Source organism: Balaenoptera physalus (genome assembly GCF_965194825.1).
Source record: "Balaenoptera physalus genome assembly, chromosome: 7".
In the NCBI taxonomy this organism is placed as follows: domain Eukaryota; kingdom Metazoa; phylum Chordata; class Mammalia; order Artiodactyla; family Balaenopteridae; genus Balaenoptera; species Balaenoptera physalus.
The window spans coordinates 96,805,683-96,832,128 of NC_138886.1; the positions used below are offsets into that span (position 1 = coordinate 96,805,683).

A 26,446-nucleotide genomic window follows, 5' to 3' on the forward strand; every position below is an offset into this window, starting at 1 on the left:
GCTTTGGGTAGTAGAGTCATTTTCACAATGTTGATTCCTCCAATCCAAGAACATGGTATATCTCTCCATCTATTTGTATCATCTTTAATTTCTTTCATCAGTGTCTTATAATTTTCTGCATATAGGTTTTTTGTCTCCTTAGGTAGGTTTATTCCTAGATATTTTATTCTTTTTGTTGCAATGGTAAATGGGAGTGTTTTCTTAATTTCACTTCCAGATTTTTCATCATTAGTGTATAGGAATGCAAGAGATTTCTGTGCATTAATTTTGTATCCTGATTTTTTTTAGCAGTTCCTTGCTTTCTGTTTTAAATATTGTTTGTGTTAAATGTTATCTGAATACACTGAGAACTACTTTAAACAACACTATATGTTTTTTTGCTTTTCAATAGCAAACAATTTTTAAAACCTCAGTGGAGAATAATCTAGTATCCTCACAAAATATTAACCCTTTCTATTCTTCTTTTTCACTCCTGACATTCCCTGTTTCCTTCTGTTATCATTCCCCTTCTGTCTCAAGAACTTCCTTTAGCAATTTTCAAATTAAGTCTGCTGGCAACAAATTCACTCAGTTTTCCTTCATCTGAGAGTGCCTTCATTTCACTTTCATTTCTGAAGGATATTCTCACTGGATATAGAATTCTGTTCACAGTTCCTTTCTCTTAGCACTTGAAAAATGTTGTGCTATTTCCTTCTGGCCTCCATGGCTTCTAATGAGAAATCACAGGAATTAGAGACAATCTGCCCCAGAAGGCAATGTGTCATCTCTCTATGGATGTGTTCAGGAAGTTTTTTTTGTTTCTTTTTTTGTTTTTGCTTTTTATTCCTTTAGTTTTCAGTAATTTGATTATGCTGTTTCTGGGCATTATGATGTTTTGGGGCTTATTCTTACTCAGCTTCTTGAATCTGTAGGTTATGCCTTTCCCCAAATTTGTGAAGCTTTCAGTCACTATTTATTCAAATATTATTTTTCAGCCTTGCCCTCTTCCTCCTCTCCTAGATGTTAGATATACTGCTATTTTCCTACCAGCCCTTTATATTCTGTTTATTTTAATTTTTTTTATTTAAATAGTTTTAATTGTGGAAAAGAACACATATAAAATTTACCATTTGAACTATTTCTAAGTGTACACTTCAATAGTGTTAAGTATATTTACAGTATTGTGCAACCAATATCCAGAAGTTTTCATCTTGTAAAACTGAAACTCTATACTCATTAAAAAACAGCACCCCATTTCGTCCTCCCTCCAGGCCCCAACAACCATCAATCTAATTTCTGTTGATATGAATTTGACGTCTCTACATATTTCATATAAGTGGAATCATACAGTATTTTTCTTTTTGTGACCTGCTTATTTCACTTAGCATAATGTCCTCAAGATTCATTCACATTGTAGAACATGTCAGAATTTTCTTCCTTTTTCAGAATGAATAGTATTCCATTGCATGTATATACTGCATTTTGTTTATTCATTTCTCTGTCCATGGACACTTGGGTTGCTTCCTCCCCTTCCCTATTGTGAACAGTGCTACTATGAAAATGGGTGTGCAAATATCTCTTCAAGATCCTGCTGTTAATTCTTCTGATGTATACCCAGAAATGGAATTACTGGATCACAGAGTAATTCTATTTTGAATTTGTGAGTAACTGCTATATTGTTTTCCATAGCAGATGCACCATTTTACATTATTTTGTGTCAAGTTTCTTTGCTGAACATTGTGTTTGGGATTCATCCATGTTGTTGCCAGTAGTTATGCTTTGTTTATTCTCATTGCTGTGTAGCACTCCATTAGGTAAAAATCCCACAATTTATTTATTTATTTTACTATAGACTTTGGGGTTGTTTCCAGGTTTGGGCTATTAAAAAGAGTGTTGCTATGAATATTCTTGTGTGTTTCTGGTGAATATATATGTATATATATATATATGTATGTATGTATGTGTGTGTATATATATATATATATATATATATATATATATTTACACATTTCTGCCAAGTTAAATTCCTAAGAGTGGAATGATTCTGGTGATTATAGTAATATTGTATTACAGTTTTTATTTGAAATTTCCTGATGACTAGTGGAGTTAGCACAGACCTTTTCAAATGCTTATGGGCCATTTGGGTATCACCTTTTGTGAAGTGTCTATCACAGGTTTTGCCAATTTTTCTGAAGGTTTGCTTCTTCTTTATGATTTTGTAAGAGTTCTTTATAAGTTCTGGATATGAGTGCTTTGTCAGATACATGTGTTACAATACCATGTCCCTTTTTGTGGCTTTGCTTTTCACTCTCTGAATGGTTTCTTTTGATGAAAAGATGTTCTTACTAATGACGAAGTCCGACTTCTAATTTTTATTTCCCTTTTAGTATTTTCTGTAACCTTATTTAGAAAAGGCTTACCTAACCCAAAGTCATTAAGATATCATGTTTTCTTCTAAGAGCTTCATTGTTTACCTTTTATATTTAGGTATGCCGTCCATCTGGAATCAATTTTCGTTTATGATTTCAGATTTGGGTCAATAGACATTTCTTCCTGATATGACTTTTCAAATGACCCGTAATATTTTTTGAAGACCATCTTTTCCAATTCCACCACTGTGTCTACCCTCACCATTTATAAGAGCTGTAAAGCATGTCATTTTAAGTTACTCTCATAACTTATTCAGCCACTCTTCCATGGGATATTTGGATTATTGTCTGGTCTCTGCCATCATCAAACAGGGTGAACATCTTTGTATGGACATCAAGGCCTTCTTCTGAAGTTGTTAGAACAGAGTAGAATTTCTGAGCCTGAAAATTCTTACTTTTTTTAAGAATTAATAAATTATACAGTTCACATCTCAAAGAATACGAAGAGCCCCAGTGAAACATCTGCCTCCTACCCTGTCCGCAACCCTCCCAGTCCCTTCACCAGGTAAGCACAGTCATGAAATCTTGAGTATTTTCCAGATATCCTGTAATGCACAAAAATTCATTCTTTATATTCTTTTCTTCTTTTCTTTTTACACGGCTAGTGGTACTCTATATGCTCTGTTCTTCATCTTGCCTTTCTAACTTAACAATACATCTTAGAAATCTTCCTATTATTGTAATAAAAAAGCATCCTTGTTCATTTTTAAGGTAGTGAGCATAGTTTTTCATTTGATGGGTGTATCAGAATTTAGACAGTCTCCTATTGATTGGCATCTATGGTGTTTCTAATCTTTTGCTATTCAAACTATGCTTCAATGAATAACTTTGAACATGTCATTTCGCTGTGTGCAATATATCTGTTGGAGGTACTTCTAGAAGAGACCTTGCTGGGTCCAAGGGGATATGCAGTTGTACTTTGATTAGCATTGCCAATGCTTCAGCAATATATGCAAGCTCCTGTTTTCCCACAGCATGGCCAATGTGAGGCAGGAGATAGAGGGGCTCCAGGCTAGACATTTACAGCTGGCCTCCTGTTTGCCCTTCCTGGGGTGAGAAGAAGTTGTACTCCAGGCCGGACATTCATAACCAGCCCCCTGTTTACATTTCCTGAAGCAAGAGATAAATGGGCTCCAGGACTACATATTTATGACTGGACTCCTGTCTATATTTTGTGATCTGCACCTCAGTATAAAAACCAGCAACAGGAATAGGGTAAATAACTGGACACTGGAGATTTTTATGGCAGGGACAGAGTGGGACTAAACCCTGTGAAAAGATCAAGGGGTCATACATTTCCCACCCTTGGGGCACATGTGCAGAAAGGCTCGTTGGGAGTCAAAAGGGAGGGGGCACCACCCCATAATATGTGATGCTAAGGTCATCCCATAGGCCTCTGGGCTGTAATCCATCTTGGAAAAAAGTTGCACATGCACGTTGGGGAGTGTCCTAGGGCAGGTCAGGTGTGGAAAAGGAAACCAGATAATTGGCCAAAGGTACACAAAGACCCAGAAGAACTGCCCTATATAAATGACTTCACCTCCTCTTTACTGTGCTCCCCCTCATTAGGGAGGACACCCACACCCTTTGTCTCCAGGTGTGCATCTCTGCCTTGCTTCTGTCTTAACTAAACAAACTGTTTCTCTGTGTGCTCTCCCACTTGTTGTTGTTGTGCTGTGTCTCTATTAATAAACTTTGTACCTGTTTTTACAGTTTTGCCTCCATGAGAAATGCATTTTTCACAGGGGGCAAGAGCCAAGGGGTGGTGGCTAGGATTCCTGGTTTTCATCCAGGCTACCCAGGTTCAATTCCTGGCACGGAATTAAGATCTTGCTTCACGCCACCACTCACTGCTGCCTCTCCAAGATGAAATGGACTGTTAGATCTGAGATCTTTAGCTATCCCAAAGATGGAAAAATGTAGATTATTTTACATTTATCTCATTGTGTATGAGATCGAGCACCTTTTCAGAAGTTTAAAAAGCTAATTGTGTTTTTTGTCAACATCCCTTCATGGCATGAACTTCTTAAAAATCACTCAGGCTGCAAATTCCTCCAAATGTTTCCTCATGAGAAGTCCTTAGACATGGACTTTCCGGGGCAGAGTTTTTACTCTTTAAACGTTGTCTTTACATGTTGCCAACTGACGCTCCCTCCACAATGCAGACCCGAACCCGTCTCGTCTTAATCATCATTGGCTTTGGGGCTCATAGGTGGAAATGGCACCTGTAGGTTCTCACAGGTGGAAGCTTGAACCTCTAGGTATGGGGGCGAGGGTACCCTGGCCTGCCAGAGTAGCCGACCCCGCCCCGTCACCTTTCGGCCACGCCCTCGGCGCCGCGGTCCCGCCCCCGGCTGTGCGGTCCCGCCCCGTGCCCCGCTCGCCCCGCTGAGTGCCCCGCCCGCCTCGCTGAGTGCCCCGCCTCCACCCCGGAGAGCGGCTCCACGCTCCGCCTATGTAGCCCGCTCCCAAGGCTGTTCCGCCTTGCTCGCTGGCTGCATGCCCCCGCCCCTCTGCGTAACCAGGCGTCACTCGTCACGTGACGCCCGGCAGTGCCGCGAGGGGTCGGCGGTGGCTCTCGCTCCCGCTGGCACGGTCTGCGCACGGGTGATTCCCGCCGAATGAAGCGCACTGAGGCGTGGTGGCGAGGGCCTAGGGGGAGGCGCAGACAGGCCTGGACGCTGCCTGTAGCTGCCTTCGGCCTCCCGGCCTCTGCGCTCTTTCCTGCGCCGTTGCTAGGCAGCCGCATCTGGGCGCGGGAGGCAGGGCGGGCTAATGCGGAAAGGTACGGGTGCCGGGGAGGGGCTGTGATTGCAGAGGGTCCGGGTGTCTGGCAGAGGGCTATGGAGCAGTACTGCATCCTGGGCCGCATTGGGGAGGGCGCGCACGGCATCGTCTTCAAGGCCAAGCACGTGGAGGTGAGCACCCAGCCCTTCCTCCTTGGGTTCCATTGAGATTTACCCGTTGTCCCGACCCACGCTTGGGCTCCTGCCTCCCCGCAGCTTTTCGTGGCGTGCTCCCGCCTCCTTTGCTCTCTTGAGTGGAGGGCGTCCAGCAACCAGCGGTGCTTTCTTCGGGCGAGTGCCCCCTAGGAGCGTGGCGTGGATGTCTCTGAGCTGCTTGCTCAGCGCTGCGCCTGCTGGCCCTGATTTCCCTCCAGCCCGGGGTGGGGGGCGCGTCCCACCCCCACGAGGGCCTCAGGCCTCGGCGTCGCAACCCCTTTTCCAGCCGGGGATGGGCCTGCAGTGTCTGCGTCCTGTCCCAAACAGACTGGAGAGATCGTTGCCCTCAAGAAGGTGGCCCTGCGGCGGCTGGAGGATGGCATCCCCAACCAGGCCCTGCGGGAGATCAAGGCCTTGCAGGAGATCGAGGACAGTCAGTATGTGAGTGGGGCTGGTGTTCTGAGGTGCTGGTTCCCGCCCTCCTCCACTCACTCCCACTCTGAGGTCCTGCAGTCACTCTGTTCACTCATTTGCTTCCTCACCCCTCACTCACTCCCTTTCTTCTCCACTTGTTGTTCACCCTCATTCACTCAGTTACTTCACTCATTCATTCCCTGTCGTTCACTCGCTTATTTCTTCGCGTACTCGTTCGCTCAACTTATCCCTTTTTTCTCAAAACACTTGGTGATTTCTGATGATAATGATAATTGCCACCTATTGAGCTCCTGTTATGTTCTGCATGCCAGGTTAACTGCTTTATGTATATTGTCCTTCTGAGTTTCGTCCTCTGCTCCGCAAGGCACGCTCAGGCCCTCCCTATCTCAGGCCAGGGGAGGAGGCGCAGCCACCAGCTTACCGGTGCTCAGCTTGTTCCGCTTGTCTGTGGAGGCTTTGGCCCAGGTCTGATCGCAGAATCAGGACGGTTTAACACTGGGGCCTCCCATAGACTCTACCCTCTACTGGCTACTGGCAACACAGAAACCAGCCCCTACCCTGCTCTTGAGAACTGAAGTGTGGTAGGGGAGATGGCCAAAGGCTACAGCGCCCATCTGGCGTGGTTTGTGCTGTGACAGGCCTGGGAGGGGCTGTGGGCACACGAGGAGAGACACCTCACACACCCAGTTTCATTCTCTTTGTGGTATTCTCTCTTGTCCATGTCCTGAGTAGAGGATGTGCTTAACTTCCCAGGGAGTGACAAGGGTAGGTCCACCCACCTAAGGGTGGGTGATACTCTGACTTGTTTCTTATTCTCTGGAGATGTCCTTGATATATTGGGTGACACAAGCATGTTATAAAACTGTGTGTGTCATCTTGGTTTTGTATGAAAATATTTTGTATATATATACGAATACATGCCTGTGTGTGCCATGTCTCTTGTAAAGTCTGGTGGAATAGACTCCTAAGGTTGACTGTAGGTGATAGGATTTTTCTTTTGCTGTTTTTTTCATTATAATTTTGGGTATTATCTGAATGTATTTGTTTGTCCCAATCTGTAAAATGAGTGTCTACTACCCTCAACATCAGAAAAACAGCAATATGGCCATTCTTGTTTTTTGAGGAAAGTAAAAGGGCTTTGCTGACAGCTTGTGTGTGGGAGAGGTGGAGGGCCCATAGGAAGCTGGTGATACGGTCCCATGTCCTGTGCATCAGCAGGCCTGAAGAGTCTACGTTCAAAACACTCCAGATCTTACCCTGGCCCAGGCCATCCTCACCTCTCATCAGAACAACTACAGCAGGCTCCCCTGCCCCCCCGCCCCCCCGCCACTGCCTCCACTCCACAGTCAAAAAATGTACATGAAATCATCCACTCCCTGGCTTGAAAAGCTCCAGAGGCTTCTCTTCACTCTGAAAGAACTGTCACCATCTGCTTCCACCCCGCTCCAGCCTCTTTTTTCATTCACAACTTCTTAAGTGTCTCGCCCGTGATAAGCACTGTCTAGGCTCCAGGAGTGCAGAACAGAGCAGCCTCCTTCCTGTTCTTGCCTCCGGGCCTTGTGTTTGCTGTCTCCTGGCCCAGAGCTCCTTCCCAGATGCCTCCTCTTCTTTCTTCATCAGAATCTTCATCAGAATACCCTATACGTTTGTTGTTTGGTCATTTGTCAGTCATTTGTCCCCTGAACTCCTTCAAGTCCTTCGGGACCCACCAGCCCTTGCTCCTGTTCACTACTGTGCAGCCTGCCCTTGTGACCTCGTGGGCCCTCAGGAAGTATATGTGACATGTCTCCTGCTCTCCCAGTGCTGGGAGTTGTGATCACCTGTGTGTGTGTGTGTTTCCAGGTGATTTTCCAGTTCGTGGGCTGGGTGGGGGACCAGACACTGCCCTAAGTCGCCTTTCTTAGACCTCCTTTTCCCTGAGTGTTTACTGGAGCATTAGAGTAGGGACTTGCCTTCTCCTGGGAGAGGGAAGCAAGAGATCACCAAGCTCCCTGATTCTGAGCTCAGATCTCATGCCACCATCTCTGCCTGCCTGGTCCTCTGTTGGTGCAAGGGCTGAGGGTCCCAGAGAGAGTCTGAGCCATGTGAGTCTGGCGGCTGACGGGATGCCCCGCTTGCAGGTGGTACAGCTGAAGGCCGTGTTCCCGCATGGCGCAGGCTTCGTGCTGGCCTTCGAGTTCATGCTGTCAGATCTGGCTGAGGTGGTGCGCCACGCCCAGAGGCCGCTGACCCAGGCGCAGGTCAAGAGCTACCTGCAGATGCTGCTCAAGGGGGTCGCTTTCTGCCATGCCAACAACATTGTACATCGGGTCAGTTCCAGCATGGGCTGGGGTGGGACCGGGGGGGTGGCTGGGCTGTGGGTAGGCCAGCCCTTGATGAAGGGCATGGTTAGAAAAGGGACAGAGGGGGCAGGGCCTATGGGTAGGAGGCCAGGGCTGGGGCCCTGGAGGAGGTCGGGTCTTGCGCTGACCTGGGTGCCCAGCCTGCCAAGCCCTCCTGTCCCGAGGTCCTGTGGGGGCTCTGGAGGGACTGATGCCTCTTCGGGTGCCCTCAGGACCTGAAACCAGCCAACCTGCTTATCAGTGCCTCGGGCCAGCTCAAGATAGCGGACTTTGGCCTGGCCCGGGTCTTTTCCCCAGATGGCAGCCGTCTCTACACGCACCAGGTGGCCACCAGGTAGGGAGGACCAGTTCCCAAGCAGGACCTGGCAATAGACAGGCCCCAACCCTCCTGCTGGGAAGAGATGCTTCTGGACCTTCTGTCCAAACAGTGCTCTTGGGGCTGGTGTGGGGGCCAGGATGACCTTCCGAGGCAGCTTCCTGACAGACCGGTGACCTGGCTGTGACCACCTGCCCTCCTCTCACAGGTGGTACCGAGCCCCTGAGCTCCTGTATGGTGCCCGCCAGTACGATCAGGGTGTCGACCTGTGGTGAGACTCCTATGGGCTGGGCAAGGGGGAGTGTGGGTCGTTGGGTCACCTTTTCCTCCTGGGCATTGAGGTCTCTAAGCCATTTGGGGGTTTTCCTGCTGTGAGCTCTAGGTTGCCATGGGGGTGTCTCCCCTGGTTAGAGTATCTCTGCGGAGTTTGGGATCAGTGTTCCTCCCCATGACAGTTTTGAGCTGGGAGGGGTCAAGTGGGATCAGAGTGGTTGTCCCAGTAGGAAGCTTCTGGGCTGAGGTCGGGGAGGTGGTCCGAGGCATGGGGCGTCTAAGCTGCTATGCAGGGGGTGATATCCCAGGATGCAATGTTCTTGAGCTATCCAGAGGCCTGGGTCCCTGGATATGAAGGCCCTGAACCTTTATTTGGGGTAGGATGGTTTGTATATGCCTAAGAGTTTGAGATTTGGGGGCCGTTTTGGAGTCTGCCCCAGAATGGGAGGAGGTGGCAGTGTGTCCCAGAATGTGAGGCTCTGAGAAGTCTCAGAACGGTTGAGGGGTTGATGTGTGTTCCAGAGTTGAGGCCTGAGAGCTGTTTAGAGAGGGGGATATGCTCTGTGTTCTAGGCTTGAAGTCTTTGACTGTTTGGGGATCTGTATCCTTAGCTATGAAGCCTGAAGGCTACTTTGTGGGTATCTTGACCACAGTGTGAGGTGTGGGTGCTGGTGTGGGGAGATCTGTTTCCATGGTGTGAGATCTCTGAGTTGTTTGGGTTCTGTATCTGCAGGGCTGTGGGCTGCATCCTGGGGGAGCTGTTGAACGGGTCCCCCCTTTTCCCAGGGGAGAATGACATTGAACAGCTTTGCTGTGTGCTTCGAATCTTGGGCACCCCCAGTCCTCAAGTCTGGCCGGTTTGCAGGGGCCTACAGTGGGGAGGGGTGGGGGCGGGTGGCTTCTATTACCCCAATAGCTAGTGACTCCCCTGCCCTGCACCTTCTCTCTCGTGGCCCCATGCCTCCTTGACTTGCCGGACCTCGGTCCTGGCCCAGCGTGGGGTCTCCTCCACCCCTGCCCTGCTGGAGGTGCGAGGGCCAGGGCCCAAGCCCTATCCCTTCCCACCCGTCCCCAGCACACACGCATCCAAACCGAGCTGGGCATGGAGCAGGCGCCTGAGATGTGGAGGAAGGACTGAAGGACTGAGTGAGCACGTGATGTCATGAGTGACTTGTGAGCAGGGGTGCATGGATGGGGGAGTGATGAGTGAATGGGAGCAGGTAGGTGACAGGGAGCGAGAACTGACACCTTAAGGGGGCTGGCGGGGTGGGTGCCGGCTCTGATGGACCCCCTTCTCCTCCAGGAGATCAAGGACCTGCCTGACTACAACAAGATCTCCTTCAAGGAGCAGGCTCCCGTGCCCCTGGAGGAGGTGCTGCCCGATGCCTCTCCCCAGGCCTTGGACCTGCTGGGGCATTTCCTCCTCTACCCTCCACGCCAGCGCATTGCAGCCTCCCAGGTAGGGTGACACCCGTTGCCCTGACCCTCCTCGTCCGTGTCCTTTTGACCAGGCAGGCTGAGATTCTCAGAACCTGTGATGGGCTGGGACCAGAACCCCTGGAGCCAGGGTTAGGAGGGTGCAGGGCAGGTGTGCCTCTCCTGAGTGGACCCTAGAGCGGACCCTAGAGGGCAGGTGGCCAGGGGTGGCCCATTAGAAGGGCATGCACACGTCGCAGAAGAGCGAGTCTTGGGTTATTGGTGACTCACTTCTTCGTCCCTTCATTCCTTCAACAAGAATTTACTAGCATCTGGCACGTGCTGAGCACTGTCCTGGAGCCTGATCCAGAGTGAACAGACGTGGCTTGTGCCTGTGGGGTCTCCACCCTGTGGTGAGGCAGGGCCGTCAGTCTGTGGGAGCCGAGGGGAGGGATGTTGGGACTGACTTTGGGGTCATGCAAGGCTTCCTGGAGAAGGGCAGGTTTAAGCATGGGGAGCTGTTTTCCCAAGAGAAATGATGAGCAGAGGCCTGGAGAGGAGGACCCAGGAGGGATGGGTCGTGGCTGGAAGGCAGGGGAGGAGGGGAGGACCATGGGCTGATGGCTGATGGTGTGAGGGCCTCTGTCGGGTGTATCTGTCCATCTGGCCTCATGGCAGCCTCCCCTCCCTGCCCTGGGCACTAGCAGTGTGTGTTTACACATGCCCCTGGCGAGTTCCCATGTCAGCAGCACCTTCAGAGTGTACTGAGGCCAACTGACCACCTCTCAGCTCCCTGCTGCTGCCCCCATTCTAAGCGCCCCCCCCATTGCCTCCCAGAATCTGCTTCTCCTGCCCATTTAGTCTTTCCTCCACGTGGCAGAGAGAGGGACCTTGTCCAGGTAGGCTGTCGCATCCTCGCCTGCAGGGCCCTCCTGGGGCTCCCTCAGAGGAGAAGCCAGGTCCTAGTGGCCCACAGCCATCACACATTTGGGGCCATCACCTCTGTGACTCTGCCAACTCCCATTCCCCTTGCTCACTCCCCTCGGGCCCCAGGGCTTCTCCATGTCCTGGGGGTCTGTGCATTTCTGTCCCTAGGCCTCACTCATTCACCTTTCAGGTCTCTGCTTGAGCGCCACCTCCCAGGGGCCTCCCTTCACCATTCTTCAGGCCTGCAGACCCTCCAGTATTCCTCATCCCCCCCTCATACTTTCTCTTTCCCACAGCACTAATCATTTGATGCACTGTTTGTCTTACTTCTTTATCGTGTTTATTACCCCCACCCCTCACTATGTGGAAAACTTGAAGGCAGAGCTCTTTGTTCTGTTTACCGCTGCATCTCCTGTCTCTGGAGCAGTGCGCAAACAGTGAGCACTGCGAGGTGTTGGAGTCACTTGAACGATGAGCAGATGAAGGAAAAATCCTCTCCAGGGCAATGTTCACGTCTCCCCCTCGGAGGGAAGTGGCTGAAGCTGGGACGGGGAGGTGACCAGTTTCCTTTTGCTGCCCCTCGCTTGCTGCCCTCAGGCCCTCCTGCACCAGTACTTCTTCACAGCTCCCCTGCCTGCCCACCCCTCGGAGCTGCCGATTCCTCAGTGGCCAGGGGGACCTTCCCTCAAGGCCCCCCCAGGACCCCCCAGCCACGTCCATGACTTCCACGTGGACCGGCCTCTCGAGGAGTCGCTGTTGAACCCGGAGCTGATTCAGCCCTTCATCCTGGAGGGCTGAGACGTTGGGCCAGGCCCCACCGGCGTGTCCCCCACTTCCCTCCCCAGGACAAGCCAGGCCTCTTCTTCTTCTGCTCCGGCCTGATTCGACCACAGTGGTCCTGCTCCTGGCCAGGCCATCCAGCCTCAGCAGAGGGGACCCTCGGCCTGTGCTGTCGGCCTCCCATCTGTTGCTGGTAACAGATCCATCAGAAGGAGGCAGTGAGTTCCGCTGCCATGCCTGCCATGGGGCTGGTTCTCTAGTTGCTGCCTTCCTGGTCAGGGACAGTCCTGGTAGAGCCATTTGGGGGAGCGCTGAGTGTAGGATGTCCTCATGTCGGAAATCCAAGTGGGAAGGAAAGTTTGGTTTGATTTTGTTCTCAGAGACATTAAACACTAGTTCACTTTTGAGATTTATTATAAAAACGCCCGGTAGTTCTACGTGATGTATGCCCCTCTTCCTTTCCAGTTGAGGGAAGTGGCTGAGGTAGCATCATCCCCTGGCCCTTGCTTCTCTGTGGTCACTGGGAAAGTGGCCCCATTCATGGCTACTTTAGTCTTGGGAGATTGCTAGGTGCTTCATGTGACAGAGCTCCCTTTTGGAGGTGAGTTGGCAGAAATCAGGACCCAGGAATGGCTCAAGTTGGGGACCCAATAAGTGACCCTCCACACCTTGAGCTGGTTTACCAACATCACCCTCAGGATACGGGTGAGCCTGGACCACATGGGCCTCCTCTTTACTCAGAGATACTGGGCAAATAAGAAGACAGACACTCCTGGAACTCATTTGTTAATTCAGTAAATCCCAATACAATCTGAACTGGCTCTTGTTTTTCTTATTAAATAATTTGGTAAGCCAGTTCTGAAGTATATGCAGAAATGAAAGGGTTAAGAGGAGGCAGAAGCAGAAGAAAAGGCAAAAAATGATGAAAGGACTTACCCTATCAGATACCAAGACTATCATAGGGCTGTAATAAGCAATGTGGTATTGGTTCACAGATAAAAACAGATAAATCAGAGAAACTTATTCTTAGCAATCTTGTATTCTTAAAATATTCATTTTGTGCTCATGTGGATAAAATTCTGTAAGCACTGCAGTCACAGAGGTGACTAACAGTGCCACAGTCACTGCCCTCCAATCTCTTAGAGGGCAAAGCACAGTAAACTCCAGTTGTTGCTTTCAGGGAAGAGTCTGAGTGTCCCATATGTCTTTAAAGATGTTTTAAGGATCTGGCCTCTGCCTGTTTGTCCAGCCACATCTGTAGACTCTAAGCTTCAGTCTAGCTCAGTTTCTGGTGTCCCTCACCTTCGTATGAATGCAAGGCTGTACCCAAACCCTGACCACTGACCCTCAGCCAGTTCCACTCACAAAGACTCTAAAGCTTCCACCCTGACATTGACCCTCACCTTTACCTTAAACCTTACACTTAACCTGACCCTATCACCCTGACCCTGACATATACACTGACTCTCACCCTCACTCAATTCTTTGCCAGCCCCTTCCCCACCCATGCCTGGCTTTGATCTTGGCATTGACTCTGACCCTCACCCAAACTCTGACCCCGTTTGACCTAGAACTAAACCTTGTCCATGAACTTGGCTCTTATCTTAACCTTAACCCTGAGTCTCTAATTGACATTCCTCTTACCTTGATGCTCATTATGATCCTGATCCTGACCGTTAACATGTCCCTTACACTTGCCCTGAACTTGACTTATCTTTGACAATGACAGCTTCTCTCACACTGATTGTGAATACTGTGATAAATGAGATACTCACCACCTTCAATCTGATTCTGACCCTCAACTTCACTCTGCTCCTAGACTGAATCCTCACCTTGACAAGGACCATCATACTGACACACCCTGCCCTTGAACTTGCGCCTTGATGCTGAACTACACTGTACACTCAAGCTGAAACTAGTCAGCACCCCAAGCCTGACCATGATCCTGATCCTGACCCTCATCTTGACCTAGACCTCAATTTCATCCTGACCTGGGTCCTCATCCTAATGCTGAGCCTCACACAGAACATGGACTCACACTTGGCTGTCACCATTGACACCCTAATCCCATCATGACCTTGAACCTGATCTAGACCCTGACCCTGAAATTGAACTTCACACTGACACTGACTTTCATTATTATGATGACTCGTCCTCAGCCTGATCGTCACCTTCATCTTGACCCATCCTCACTTTGAAACTTAACCTTGAACTTGATTTTGACTATAAACCAAACTCTGACCCTCTGTGGTAAGCAGAATAATGCCCCCCCCCCCACCAAAGATGCCCATGTCCTAACCTATGAATACATTGCATTACACACAAAAGGGACTTGGCAAATGTGATTAAAGGGTACAGACTTTGAGATGGAAAGAGTATCCTGGATTATGCAGATTGGGCCAATGTAATTGGGGTTGGGAGGAGGGTGAGTTGGAGGAGGAGGACTTAATTCCTTCCAGCAGCAATGGAAAAGGGACCCACCTTGACTTTTAATTGACCTTGACCTTCACAATGAACATCATGCTCACCCTGACATTACCTCACATTGATCTTGACCCTGAACCTGACACTGACTCTAATCCTGAACATCAACCTCACCCTCACCTTGACCCTGAATCCTACACGGAACTGGACATCCACTGTCAACTTGAATCCAACTTTCAATCTTACTTTCACCCTGACAATAACCATCATCCTAATCCTGACATTCATCCTCTCACTGATCCTCTCTAATGGAGCCTCAACCTGATCCTAACCTTGGCTCTCACACTGATCTTGAACTTGATCTTGAACCTAACCCTGGATCTAAAATTTCCCTTATAGTGATCTTGTCCTTGAACCTGATTCTGACACCATGACCCTGACCATTCTCTTATCTTGATCCTTAACCTGACATAGAATTTTACCTTGAACTGTACACTCACCCTCACTCTGACTCTGATCTTCATCACTCTGTCTCTGATCTTACCCTCATCCTGACTGTGACCCTGGCTGCTCTGACATTGAGCTTGATCATGACCTTCACCCTTACACTAACTCTGATCTGATCTCGGCCAGGGCCACGACCAAAACCAGGGTGATGTCCAGGGTTGGGGCTAAGGCTAGGTAGGGTGAGAGCCCGGGCAGGGGCCATGATGAGGGAAGTACCAGGTTAGAGCCAGGGCTTGGGCAAGGGCCAGTGCCAGTGTAAGACGGAGGCTGAGGGTCATTCTGAAGGTGATTGTGAAGGCCAGGGTCGGGGCTAGGGCAAAGCTCAGGATGAAGGTGTGTATTAGGGTGAGTCAGGGTCAGGTGAGGGTAGGGACAGGAGTATGGTAGATGTCAGATGCTAATGAAATCAAGGGTGATGATTAGGGCGAGGTTGAGGAAGAGGGTCAAGTTCTGGATAAGAGCCAGCACCAGGGCAAGGTCTCGGGAGGTGCTGGGTTCAGGGGCACCACAGGGTCCCGCGTGAGGGTCAGGGTGAAGGTCAGAACAAGGATGAATGTCAGTATAAGGGGGTGGGCGAGGGTCTCAGCGAATGTCAGGACAAGGGTTAGAAGCCAGTCTAAGGTCAAGTAGAAGCGGGGCTGGTGAGCGGATTAGTAGAAGTGAGTGTTCCGAACAGAAGCACGGAGGCTGGGCGAGGATGAAGCGAGCGGGCGGGGCTCGGCCTGCGGGCGCGGGAAGCGCAGCGAAGGCGTAGCCCGACCCAGGCAACCACGGGGGCTGGCGCCGTGGAGCCGCAGATGGGTTTGCCCGAGCTGCTGCACGTCTTCTCCTTCTTGGAGGCCCGAGACATGCTCTGCGTCGCCCAGGTGGATAAGGTAGCGCGTCCTGTCCCAGGCGGGAGGCAGGGCTGGGCTCCTGGTCACTGGCGTGTCCATGGTCGGCCCGTCCCCTCGGAGCCTCCGTTTCCCAAATCTGGGAGGGGGCGTCGGACGGCCCTGAATCCGCGATCTGCAGAGGACGCTCTTGGCCCCCGGGGTGGCAACCTCGGCGGCCTATGAAGGGGTTGCTGTGGAAACCTCTTATCCCTCTGTTCCTCCGTCTGTCGGTGTGTCCAGAGCCCCTGCGCGGTTGGCTTGCACTGGGCACCTGTGAACAGGGTTCACCCCTAAGATTGGCCTAGGGATCCCACCTCTTCTGGAATATTCTGGAATTCCCCTTCTGGGGCCTGCCTGGAAAGCCGTGCCCTCCCTGTGAGTGGCACCTCCTCCTGCGGGCTCCGCCTGTCCCTTCCCAGCCAGTCGAGTTCCTGTACTGGCTGTGCTCCCTAAGTGCCTGTTTGGTGCGTTAGTCTGATCTGCGCTTCTGCCCCTGTTGTGCTCCGAGCTCTTCCTCCTCTGTGCTCTTACTCAGCACAACTGTGACTAAATGATCACATACTGTGCTTGTTAAATGTTTGCTTCCCCCCCACGCCCGCTAGACTCATTCTTTTGTCTCTTGCATCACTGTGTGTATAACCACTGTATGATCACTGTGTGTATACACTCAGCGTATGGCTTGATATTTAGTGTACTCTAAGTAAATGTTTGTGGAGTAAATGAATTTCTTTACTTTTAAAATACATTATTATATCATTTTACAGAAAGATTAATAAACAGGCCCTTACCTGAATTGTGTAATTATAACTTAAATGTATCAAGTAAAATACTGGGTTGTTATCCCCATTTTTACCAATAGGGAAAGTGAGTATCGTGCCGAGAGTGCATTGGCTGAGGTCGCCCAGGTAGTCTCCCAGCAGATTTTGAAAGGGAGGTGCCTTTTACCCTTTGATAGCAGCAACTTCTCCAGGTTCTGGTTTCCCTGTTAGGTAAAATGAGGTCAATAAACCCTGCCTCACAGTGTCATCATGAAGATCAGCATCTAACAGAGGCATTCTCCAAGGTGGGTAACACCCATTTTGCAGGTTATATTACATATTATAGTTTTATGTTAGGGAAGTAAGAACATCTCAGTTGGGTTTTGAACTGGGAACTATAGAAAAAAAGAATGCGGAAATCTTCTTACTTGGTTTGATTATTGCAAAGTATCAACTTTACATTCCTACTAGCCAAAAAGATTTCTTAAGGACTGAGAAACTTTGATCTCGGGTGAGTGAGGGCTGTGGAAGTAGGAACCTGGGCTCAGACAGGGTGGTTGTTATTTCTGCCCAGGCCTGGAAAGCCACGTATCTGGCTGAGACCCTCAGTAGGTCTGGGCCACAGAAAGCTCCAGAGTGGTTTCTACTGAAGCTGTATAGGCTCCAGAACCCAGGGTGGCCCAGCTGGAGAGGCCAAGAAGTTCCAGGATGCAGGTGTGGGCCTGAGGGAGGGGGAGGCAGGGTACTGTGGTCCCTTCCCAGGGCCACCTGAGCCTCTTCCAAATACTTCTGCAGAGAGCAGTTTGTGGGAATACGGCCTGTGTGCCCTCCCCAGGTAGCAGTTCTGTTCCTGCACCTTGGCATCTCTGGGACATCCCTTTAGCCAGAGCCTTAATTTACTCCATTGCAGAAGCCTTCTTATGGGTCCTGCTGCTCTGCCCTCGTTTCCAGTCTTTCCTTCTCTCTCTCTTTTTTTTAATTGGCCCTACCACGTGGCTTACAGGATCTTAGTTCCCCAACCAGGGATCCAACCCGTGCCCCCTACAGTGGAAGCTCAGAGTCTTTTTTTTTTTTTTTTTAATATTTATTTATTTATTTTGCTGCATCAGGTCTTAGTTGCGGCACACGGGATCTTTGTTGTGGCACGTGGGATCTTTCGTTGCAGTGCACGGGCTCTCTAGTTGTGGCGCATGGGCTCTAGAGCGTGCATGGGCTTAGTTGCCCCCGCATGTGGGATCTTAGTTCCTCGACCAGGTATCCAACCCATGCCCCCTGCATTGGAAGGCGGATTCTTAACCATTGGACCACCAGGGAAGTCTCCAAGTCCTTCCTTCTCATAGCAGCCTAAAACACAGTTTGACTTGCCACTCTTCCATTCACAGTTCTCAAGTGACTTCTCACTGTTTTTGCCCTTCTGACTTCCAAGAGTTGGTCTAAGCCTGTCTCCAGCTCCTTTCTCTATGTTCTGATTAAGGCAACTTACTCATCATCTTTTTCATACTTCTGAATCTTTGCCCAAGCGGATCTTTCTCTCCCTGACATGCTTCAGCCGTTTTCTTAGAGGATAACTACTCATCCTTCAGGAGTTGATCAGTGGTTACTTCTGAACCCCTTGGCTCCAACTGAGTTGGTCGTTCTCTCCTTTGTCATTCATTATTTGGTGTGTTTTATTTGATGGTCTGAATTTGTCTCTAACTCCCCAGGGTGAGTGTTCTTGAGTGCAAGCACTGGGTCTCATTTAGCTCTCTGTCCCCTCCACAGGGCCTGGCAGGCTAGGCACTAACTGCATGTTGACTGACCAGCTACTCTTCTAGGTCTGGAATGAGGCTTCAAGGACCAAGGAACTGTGGCGGTGAGTGGAGGAAGAGCCAGGCCTGCTCAGGAGAGTATCCCTCAAAGGAGAGAGGGGTGTACTTTTCAGCACTCACTGCGTTTCCGTTAAGTAGACAAGAAGGGACAATCCACAGCCCTTACCAGCAGGAAACTCCTCCCTAGTTGGGGGTGTGAGACTTTTTTTTACAGTATATTGAAATATAAGCGATTTTGTTAATCAAGTGGAGGTTGATGTAGGTGGGGGTACCAAACTCAGGGGCAGAAATGTACAGCAAATTGAATGCAACTGGCTGATAGACAAATCAATAGACAAATAAACCACTTTTATTTGATTTCAACTTTGGTGTAACAACATAGTTATATAAGCATGTTTGATATGAGAACTTAAATAAAATACAAAAAATTAAAAGTAGAAAATAAAAAATATTTTAATCATTAAATTATTAAAATTTTCTTTTCTGTTCATTCCTCCTTTGGAACCTGACATCTTTTCTTTTGTCCCAAGAGGTAAGTGTCAGATCTTCTGCCTCTTGCAGAATATAGGACAGACTATATAGCCTTGACTATCAACTAGGAGCTATATTTAGTTTTAGTCTTTCATGATGGAAAACAACTGTTCACATGAAGTTTCCTCCAAACATGGAGGGAATCTTTGCTTGATGGTTTTTATTTTTAGAATAACTGTGAATTGATATATTTGAGAATTGTGGAATGCCAATCTTGCCATATTTATTTTTCAGTATCATACAGCACTGTTCTGTTTGTTGCTTTTTATTCATTTTTTTTATTGCTAATAATATTAATTAGAAAAATGATGTTAATCTCTAGTCAATTTTGAAGTAAGGGAACTTTTATTGGATTTCAGTCTTTATCTCTACAATTTGGGGGATGTACTCCAGATAGAACATTCAATTCTGGAAATTGATTTCTCTGTAGATAAGTGGACAAGAGAATGTCTTGCCAAATGTGATTCTCAAAGACACTGTGTCACTAGAAATAAATGAGTTGACTCATAGATTGGTGTAACTATTTGTGGAAGCCCTTGGAGGGCAATTCTCACAGTTGAAATGGGTAGGATGCCAACCTTAAACCCTAGTCTTTGTTCTCATCTTTACTGATAAGCTGGGGTAGGAATTTCCCTTTGAGTAACATAAGTAATATATTTCTTTCAGCAGTTCAAAAACTCTCTTGTGCAGCTTATCACCTAACCCCCACATGTATGCATGTGTTACCATATTGTGTGTACCTCCAGGTTCCTCAAGCAGATTCTTCAGCTGTCTGCAAGCCAAGTCACGAATGGGTTTTCGGTTCATTACTATTTTATAGTTTTTGGTGCTAAACTCTTTTTAGCATACAGTCATTCTTTGGGATGGTATCCTTGACCTATGTTCATATAAAAAACACTGGGTTTATGTTTCTGGAACTGGGACAACTGCAACAGCATTCCAGGAGCATCGTCACATGCACGTGTCATTTCTAATGTTGTACCTGTCATGGGTACTAGGCCCCAAAACTCTCCAGGCCCATAGGAACTCTTACGGACACAGTAAATGAACATGGTTAACCGGTCATATGTTTTTAATATGTACTCTATAATTCTAATTTAAAACACTGCAAGTTACTTCTTTAAAATGCTTCATGACCTTTTAAATTCTGCCATCTTTTTAACACACTATGTGTTAGATTTTTGGTTAAAAGTAAAATTGCAAATATTTGCTTTTGTTTAAGGTACAAATTTTTTTTTTTGTTTGTGTACAGTAGATTTTTTTTGCTGTTAATTGCTATCTGAAAGGTTTTGGTGCCATGGTGTTTTATCACTTGATACATCCTTGTATTTCAGAGGCTTATCTCATACTTTACTCATGTGCACACTTTAGCCATGTTGACAGTCTGCCCTTTTTTTGGTCAAATCACTTGGTTTTATTTCTTCTGAATATTGGTCATGGTTCCTACTTATGGTTTGATGTATAATGGCCTTAAATATGTAGAAATAGACTTCACTTCCACAAAGAAATGTTATCGCCCCTTTTTCTTAAACCACATTATCTTCTTAGTCTAGCTTTTATTTTCACACTGTTTAGGTTGAGATATGGGTACAAGAAATTTCCCTTTCCGATTATTTCAACTAAAAGAAAATCAACAACATAAGAATGATGATGTGAGGCAGCTGATACTCAGCCTCTTAGTCCAAGAGATAAAAGGGATGGTGAAGGCCGTGGTGGAGCTGAAAGCTCATTCTTTTTTTTTTTTTTTGGCTGTGCCATGCGGCTTGCAGGATCCTAGCTCCCCGACCAGGGATAGAACCCAGGCCCTCAGCAGTGAAAGCGCAGAGTCCTAACCACTGGACCACCAGGGAATTCCCTGAAAGCTTATTCTTGTCTGAAGAGTACCCTTCTGTGTGGCCCCAGATAAATTTTTCCAGGTGAGAATTTGATTTCAGTATAGTTAGATCTTCTTCTTTTACCTAATTAGTATGTGAAATCTCTCGATTTTTAAGTATTGGCAGTTAGTTCACATAGGCCAATCCTATGCAGGCCAGACAAGGTAATCTGGATGCCCATTCTGCCTGCAGGCTGTGAGTATGCTACTTCTGGTAGAAGGAACAGGGTTTCAGTGGGTACAGGAAAACCCATATCCAACATAAGCACTGGATCCTTCACAGTGTGTTAGAAGGTCACTGGTGCCTAGTACAGAGCCTGACACATAGGTGCTCGGTGAGTGTACAGGCTTTGAATGGAGAGAAACTCTTTGCGTTGTACTTATTGGGACCATGGGCTGTGAGCTACTTATTTCCCACCCAGCCTCATTTTTCTCCTCTGTGAGATATGACTGGAGTCCTCTGATGCTGTATCAACTCTGGTGACTGTAAATTTTGAAAGCCTTTGTCCATGGGGCCTCCCTAATCCTCTCCCAGATGTTCACTCTCCTTGTGTTTTACTCCCGTGGCACCATAGGCTGCCCCTTCTGAAACTTAGCATTTCTCTCCAGAATTTTAGTTTTATTTTTCCTCCTAACCACCAGCTGAGAGTACTCATAGGGCAAGGACCATGTCTCACTCACTTTGGGGTCCACAGACTAGGTGGGGATTCAGTATTCTCCATAGTGTGGATGAGCTAATGTTTTATCTTTAACAACCTTATAAGCGAGTTGCTATCATAGAATTGACAGTAGTTATTGATACATACAAGTTAAGGATGCAGACTCTTGGAAAATGGTGGATTAATGACTTCTGAAAATTTTCTCCTCCATAAAAGTAATGAGAAAACTGGCATAAATTGTCAAAATCAACTTTTACAGAACTCTGGAAATTAACCAGAGACTTACAGTAGTCTGGGAAATGTTTATTCAAGAAAAAAATGGCTTATTCTCAGTAAGAGCAGCAAGTGTTCACTTGCCCTGTTCCCATAACAACCTTCCAGCTTTGTGTTAGCCTTGAATACCAACAGTTCACAATCACAGTGAAAGCAGGAGCTGCAGTCACTGGAAGGGTAAGAATGGGATGAGAGATTCTTCAAAGCCTTATTCCCAGAGAATTGTCATTGTTCGACCTGTCTGGTGTTTCCTGGAAGAGCTCACGTGTAAGCTGTCTTTATTTTACCTTGCTTGGAGTTCACCCAATGTGAAAAACCTTTACCTTGGGGCATTTGTCAAAACAACTAAAGAGAATTGATTAACTTTTTAATTAGTCTTTAATCAGAGTTGATGAATGATAGTTAAGGAAACAATAGGCTAACCAAAGAGTTTAAAAGGAAAAGCTGGGAATGTGATGTCCTTAGGGGTTTTGGAAAGCTCCAACACATTCCTAGGAATCTAGAAGGCCAAGTGCTTGTGCAGGGCTGTGTGCTAACTCAGGGAAGATATAAAAGGGCTCTAAACTTTTACCTCTGGTTAACCTTGAGGTTCTGTGGAAGCAGGAAGTGAAGACTAAGGCAGAGAAGTCAACTGCCTGGCTGAGTGTTGAATACATGCCGCAACCTGCACATAGAGCCTTTGGCAATGACTAGGAAACTTAGTGGTTCCAGAAATTTAGGAAACCTCTGTCCTCTCATTACTGCACATTAATTTAACTGAGCAGAGACATAAGTGGCCCTACATAACAAAGAATACAGACTTTCAGAGTTACTTCAGAAACTTTTCAGAGTTACTTCACTAAACAAACAAAAAATAATAACAGCAATAATAACAACCCGGGGGTGGGGTGGAATCAGATTTCCAGAGTTCTACATTATGTTATTTAAAATGTTCAGTTTTCAACAGAAGTTATGTCATGCAAAGAAATAAAGTGTCGCTAATATGCAGGAAACAAAGCAAACAATAAAGACTGTCCCCAAGGAAGCGCAGGCATCAGACCTACTAGACAAAGACTTTAAATCAACTATTTTAGTATGTGCAAAGAACTAGAGGAAACCACGTGAAAAGAACTAAAGGGAAGTATGAGAACAGTGTCTCATTTAATAGAGAATATTAATAAAGAGAAAGTATAAAAAAATAACTAAACAGAAATTATGGAGTAGGAAAGTACAATATCAAATTAAAAATTCAAGAGCAGATTTGAGCAGGCAGAAGAAAGAATCAGTAAACTGGAATATAGGTCAGTTGAGATTATCCAGTCTGAGGAATGCAATGAAGCTAAAGATGAAGAAAAATGAATAGTGCCTAAGAGACCTGTGGGACACCATCAAGCATGCAAGCAACACATAATAGGGAGTTCCAGATGAGAGGAGAAAGAAAGTAGAAAGTATTTAAAGATATGGCTGAAAACTTCCCAAATTTGATGAAAAATGTTAATTTACACATCCAGAAGCTCAGTGAGCTGCAAGTAGGATAAAGTCAAAAGAGTTCCATGTCGAGACACATTATAATCCAACTTGAAAGCCAAAGACAGAATCTTGAAAGCATCACTCATCATGTATGGGACAACCCCAATGAGATTAACAGTTGATTTCTCATAAAAAACCATGGAGCCCAAAAAGGAGTGGGCTGATATGTTGAAGGTGTGGGAAGAAAAAGATTGTCATCAAGAATTCTATATCCTTTGCTGTGCAAAAGCTTAGAAGTTTCATTAGATCCCATTTGTTTATTTTTGTTTTTATTTCCATTACTCTAGGAGGTGGATCAAAAAAGATCTTGCTGTGATTTATGTCAAAGAGTGTTCTTCCTATGTTTTCCTCTAAGAGTTTTATAGTGTCCGGTCTTACATTTAGGTCTCGAATCCATTTTGAGTTTATTTTTGTGTATGGTGTTAGGGAGTATTCTAATTTCCTTCTTTTACATGTAGCTGTCCAGTTTTCCTAGCACCACTTATTGAAGAGATTGTCTTTTCTCCATTGTATATCTTTGCCTCCTTTGTCATAGATTAGTTGTCCATAGGTGCATGGGTTTATCTCTGGGCTTTCTATCTTGTTCCATTGATCTATGTTTCTGTTTTTGTGCCAGTACCATATTGTCTTGATTACTGTAGCTTTATAGTATAGTCTGAAGTCAGGGAGTCTGATTCCTCCAGCTCGGTTTCTTTTTTTTTTTTGCACAGCAAAGGAAACCATAAACAAGACGAAAAGGCAACCCTCAGAATGGGAGAAAATATTTGCAAACGAATCAACGGACAAAGGATTAATCTCCAAAATATATAAACAGCTCATTCAGCTCAATATTAAAGAAACAAACAACCCAATCGAAAAATGGGCAGAAGACCTAAATAGACATTTCTCCAAAGAAGACATACAGATGGCCAAGAAGCACATGAAAAGCTGCTCAACATCACTAATTATTAGAGAAATGCAAATCAAAACTACAATGAGGTATCACCTCACACCAGTTAGAATGGGCATCATCAGAAAATCTACAAACAACAAATGCTGGAGAGGGTGTGGAGAAAAGGGAACCCTCTTGCACTGTTGGTGGGAATGTAAATTGATGCAGCCACTATGGAGACCAATATGGAGGGTCCTTAAAAAACTAAAAATAGAATTACCATATGATCCAGCAATCCCACTACTGGGCATATACCCAGAGAAAACCGTAATTCAAAAAGACACATGCACCCCAATGTTCATTGCAGCACTATTTACAATAGCCAGGTCATGGAACCAACCTAAATGCCCATCGACAGACAAATGGATAAAGAAGTTGTGGTACATATATACAATGGAATATTACTCAGCCATAAAAAGGAACGAAACTGAGTCATTTGTTGAGACGTGGATGGATCTAGAGACTGTCATACAGAGTGAAGTAAGTCAGAAAGATAAAAACAAATATCATATATTAATGCATGTATGTGGAACCTAGAAAAATGGTACAGATGAACGGGTTTGCAGGGCAGAAGTTGAGACACAGATGTAGAGAACAAACCTATGGACACCAAGGGGGGAAAACCGCTGTGGGGTGGAGATGGTGGTGTGCTGAATTGGGCGTTTGGGATTGACATGTATACACTGATGTGTATAAAATTGATGACTGATTATAAATAAATAAATAAATAAATAAATAAATAAATAAATAAATAAATCTATATCTAGCAAAATGAAGGAGAAAATTAAGACATTCCCAGGTTAACAAAAGCTCTGAGAATTTGTTGCTAGTAGACTTGCCCTACAAAAAATACTAAAGAGAGTCTTTCAGATTGATATGAAAGGACATTAGACAGGAACTTGAATCCACGTGAAGAAGTAGCATCAGTAAAGTAACCATATGGGTGTATATAAAAGGCAACATAAATGAATTCTTTTGTTTGTAACTCCTTTTTTCCTATGTGATTTAAAGGACAACTGCATAAAACAATAATTGTGACTCTCCATTGGGTACATAATGTATGAAGATGTAATCTGTATGACAATAACAGCATGAATGAGAGGGGCATAAAATGGAGCTACACAGGAGCTAAGTTTTTTGATACTATTAAGTTGCTATTAATCAAAAGTAGATTGTCATAAATTAAGATTTTTATCCAGTAACCCCCAAGGCAACCACTAAGAACTAAAAGAATATACAGTTGAAGAAATGACAAAGGACACAAGAAAATACTTAATACAAAAGAAGGCAGTAACAGAGGAATAGAAGGAAAAATGCATAGAAATATGCAAAATGACATATGTAAATCCTATCTTATCAGTAGTTGTATTAAATATATGGATTAAATACTCCAATGAAAAGGCAGAGATTGGCAGAAGGGATTAAAACTATCCAAGTATATGCTGTCTACAATAGACACACTTTAGATTCAAAGATACAGGTTGAAAATAGTAGAATGGAAACATATACCATGCAAACAGCAACCAAGAGAGAGCTAGAATGACTATGCTAATATCAGACAAAACAGACTTTAAGACAAAAAGTGTTACTAGGGACAAAGAAGGGTATTTTATAATAATAAACAGATCAATCCATCAAGAAGATCTAAAAATTATAAATGTATATGGACCTAATAACAAAGCAACAAAATGCATGAAGGGCTGACAAAATTGAAGGGAGAAATAGACAGTTCAACAATAGTTGGCGGCTTCAAAAAAATGCAGACCCTTGAGTTCCAGTTGCATGACCAAGGCTGCATGACCCTGGGTTAGTTGTTTAACCTCTCTCTCATGTGTAAAATGGAGATGAGGACCGACCTTATGGGGTTGTTATATAGATTGACTGGAAACACGAAAAGCACCTATTCCTGACACGTGGTGAGCACTCGTTCAGTGTCATATCATTATCCCCATTTAACAGTGGAGGAAACTGAGGCCTACATAGGCAAAGTGAGTTGTCCAAGCTAGTAGATGGTGAAGCTGGGAATCAAAGCTAGGCCTATTGATGCCAAAACACTCCTGTTCTGCCTGGGACTGTGGGTGTTTGTTTCAGGCAGCTGTGTCTGAGACGCTGGTCCTCCTGTAAAGCCTCCCAGACGACCCTGGGCACACAGACATGGAAACAGTACTATCTCTGCTGATCTGAACTGGAGTTCCGAATGGAATCTGGGTGGCCAGAGAAGGACTTTTATCTGCAAAGCCATTGCTGCGCACAAAGGTATGGGGTGGGGAAGGTGGTAACTCTGTGCATTCCCACTCTTTCCCTGGTCAGATCTCTAGGGATTTGGTTTTTCAGCCAATTAGTTGGAAAATGCCACATAATGAGGACATACCCTGCTATGTTCTATACCTGTGTTTTCATTTGATCCTCACAGAGATCATTACATCTATTTCAGAGTAGAAAGAAACAGAAACTAAGAG

At 46.2% G+C, this 26,446-nt stretch overlaps 1 protein-coding gene across 11 annotated transcripts; it reads left to right on the plus strand.

The window, feature by feature from the left end:
- Nucleotides 1–4,871: 4,871 nt before the first annotated feature.
- On the plus strand, nucleotides 4,872–26,446 carry LOC309664421 (cyclin-dependent kinase 20-like). 11 transcript variants are annotated; one of them, XM_082469820.1, is made up of 9 exons: nucleotides 4,873–5,326; nucleotides 5,678–5,791; nucleotides 7,906–8,094; nucleotides 8,340–8,461; nucleotides 8,652–8,714; nucleotides 9,450–9,573; nucleotides 10,020–10,175; nucleotides 11,905–12,057; nucleotides 18,165–19,761. In XM_082469820.1, exons 1-8 carry the CDS (start codon nucleotides 5,030–5,032, stop codon nucleotides 12,034–12,036), a joined length of 1,197 nt encoding a protein of 398 aa, XP_082325946.1. In that variant the 5' UTR covers nucleotides 4,873–5,029; the 3' UTR covers nucleotides 12,037–12,057; nucleotides 18,165–19,761. The 11 variants fall into 11 exon arrangements, 10 of the variants coding, with proteins under 10 accessions (XP_082325942.1, XP_082325946.1, XP_082325947.1 ...); XM_082469821.1 differs by lacking the exon at nucleotides 18,165–19,761 and adding an exon at nucleotides 13,659–14,658; XR_014265739.1 differs by lacking the exons at nucleotides 11,905–12,057; nucleotides 18,165–19,761 and adding exons at nucleotides 20,512–20,658; nucleotides 26,079–26,446 and having other exon boundaries at nucleotides 4,874–5,326.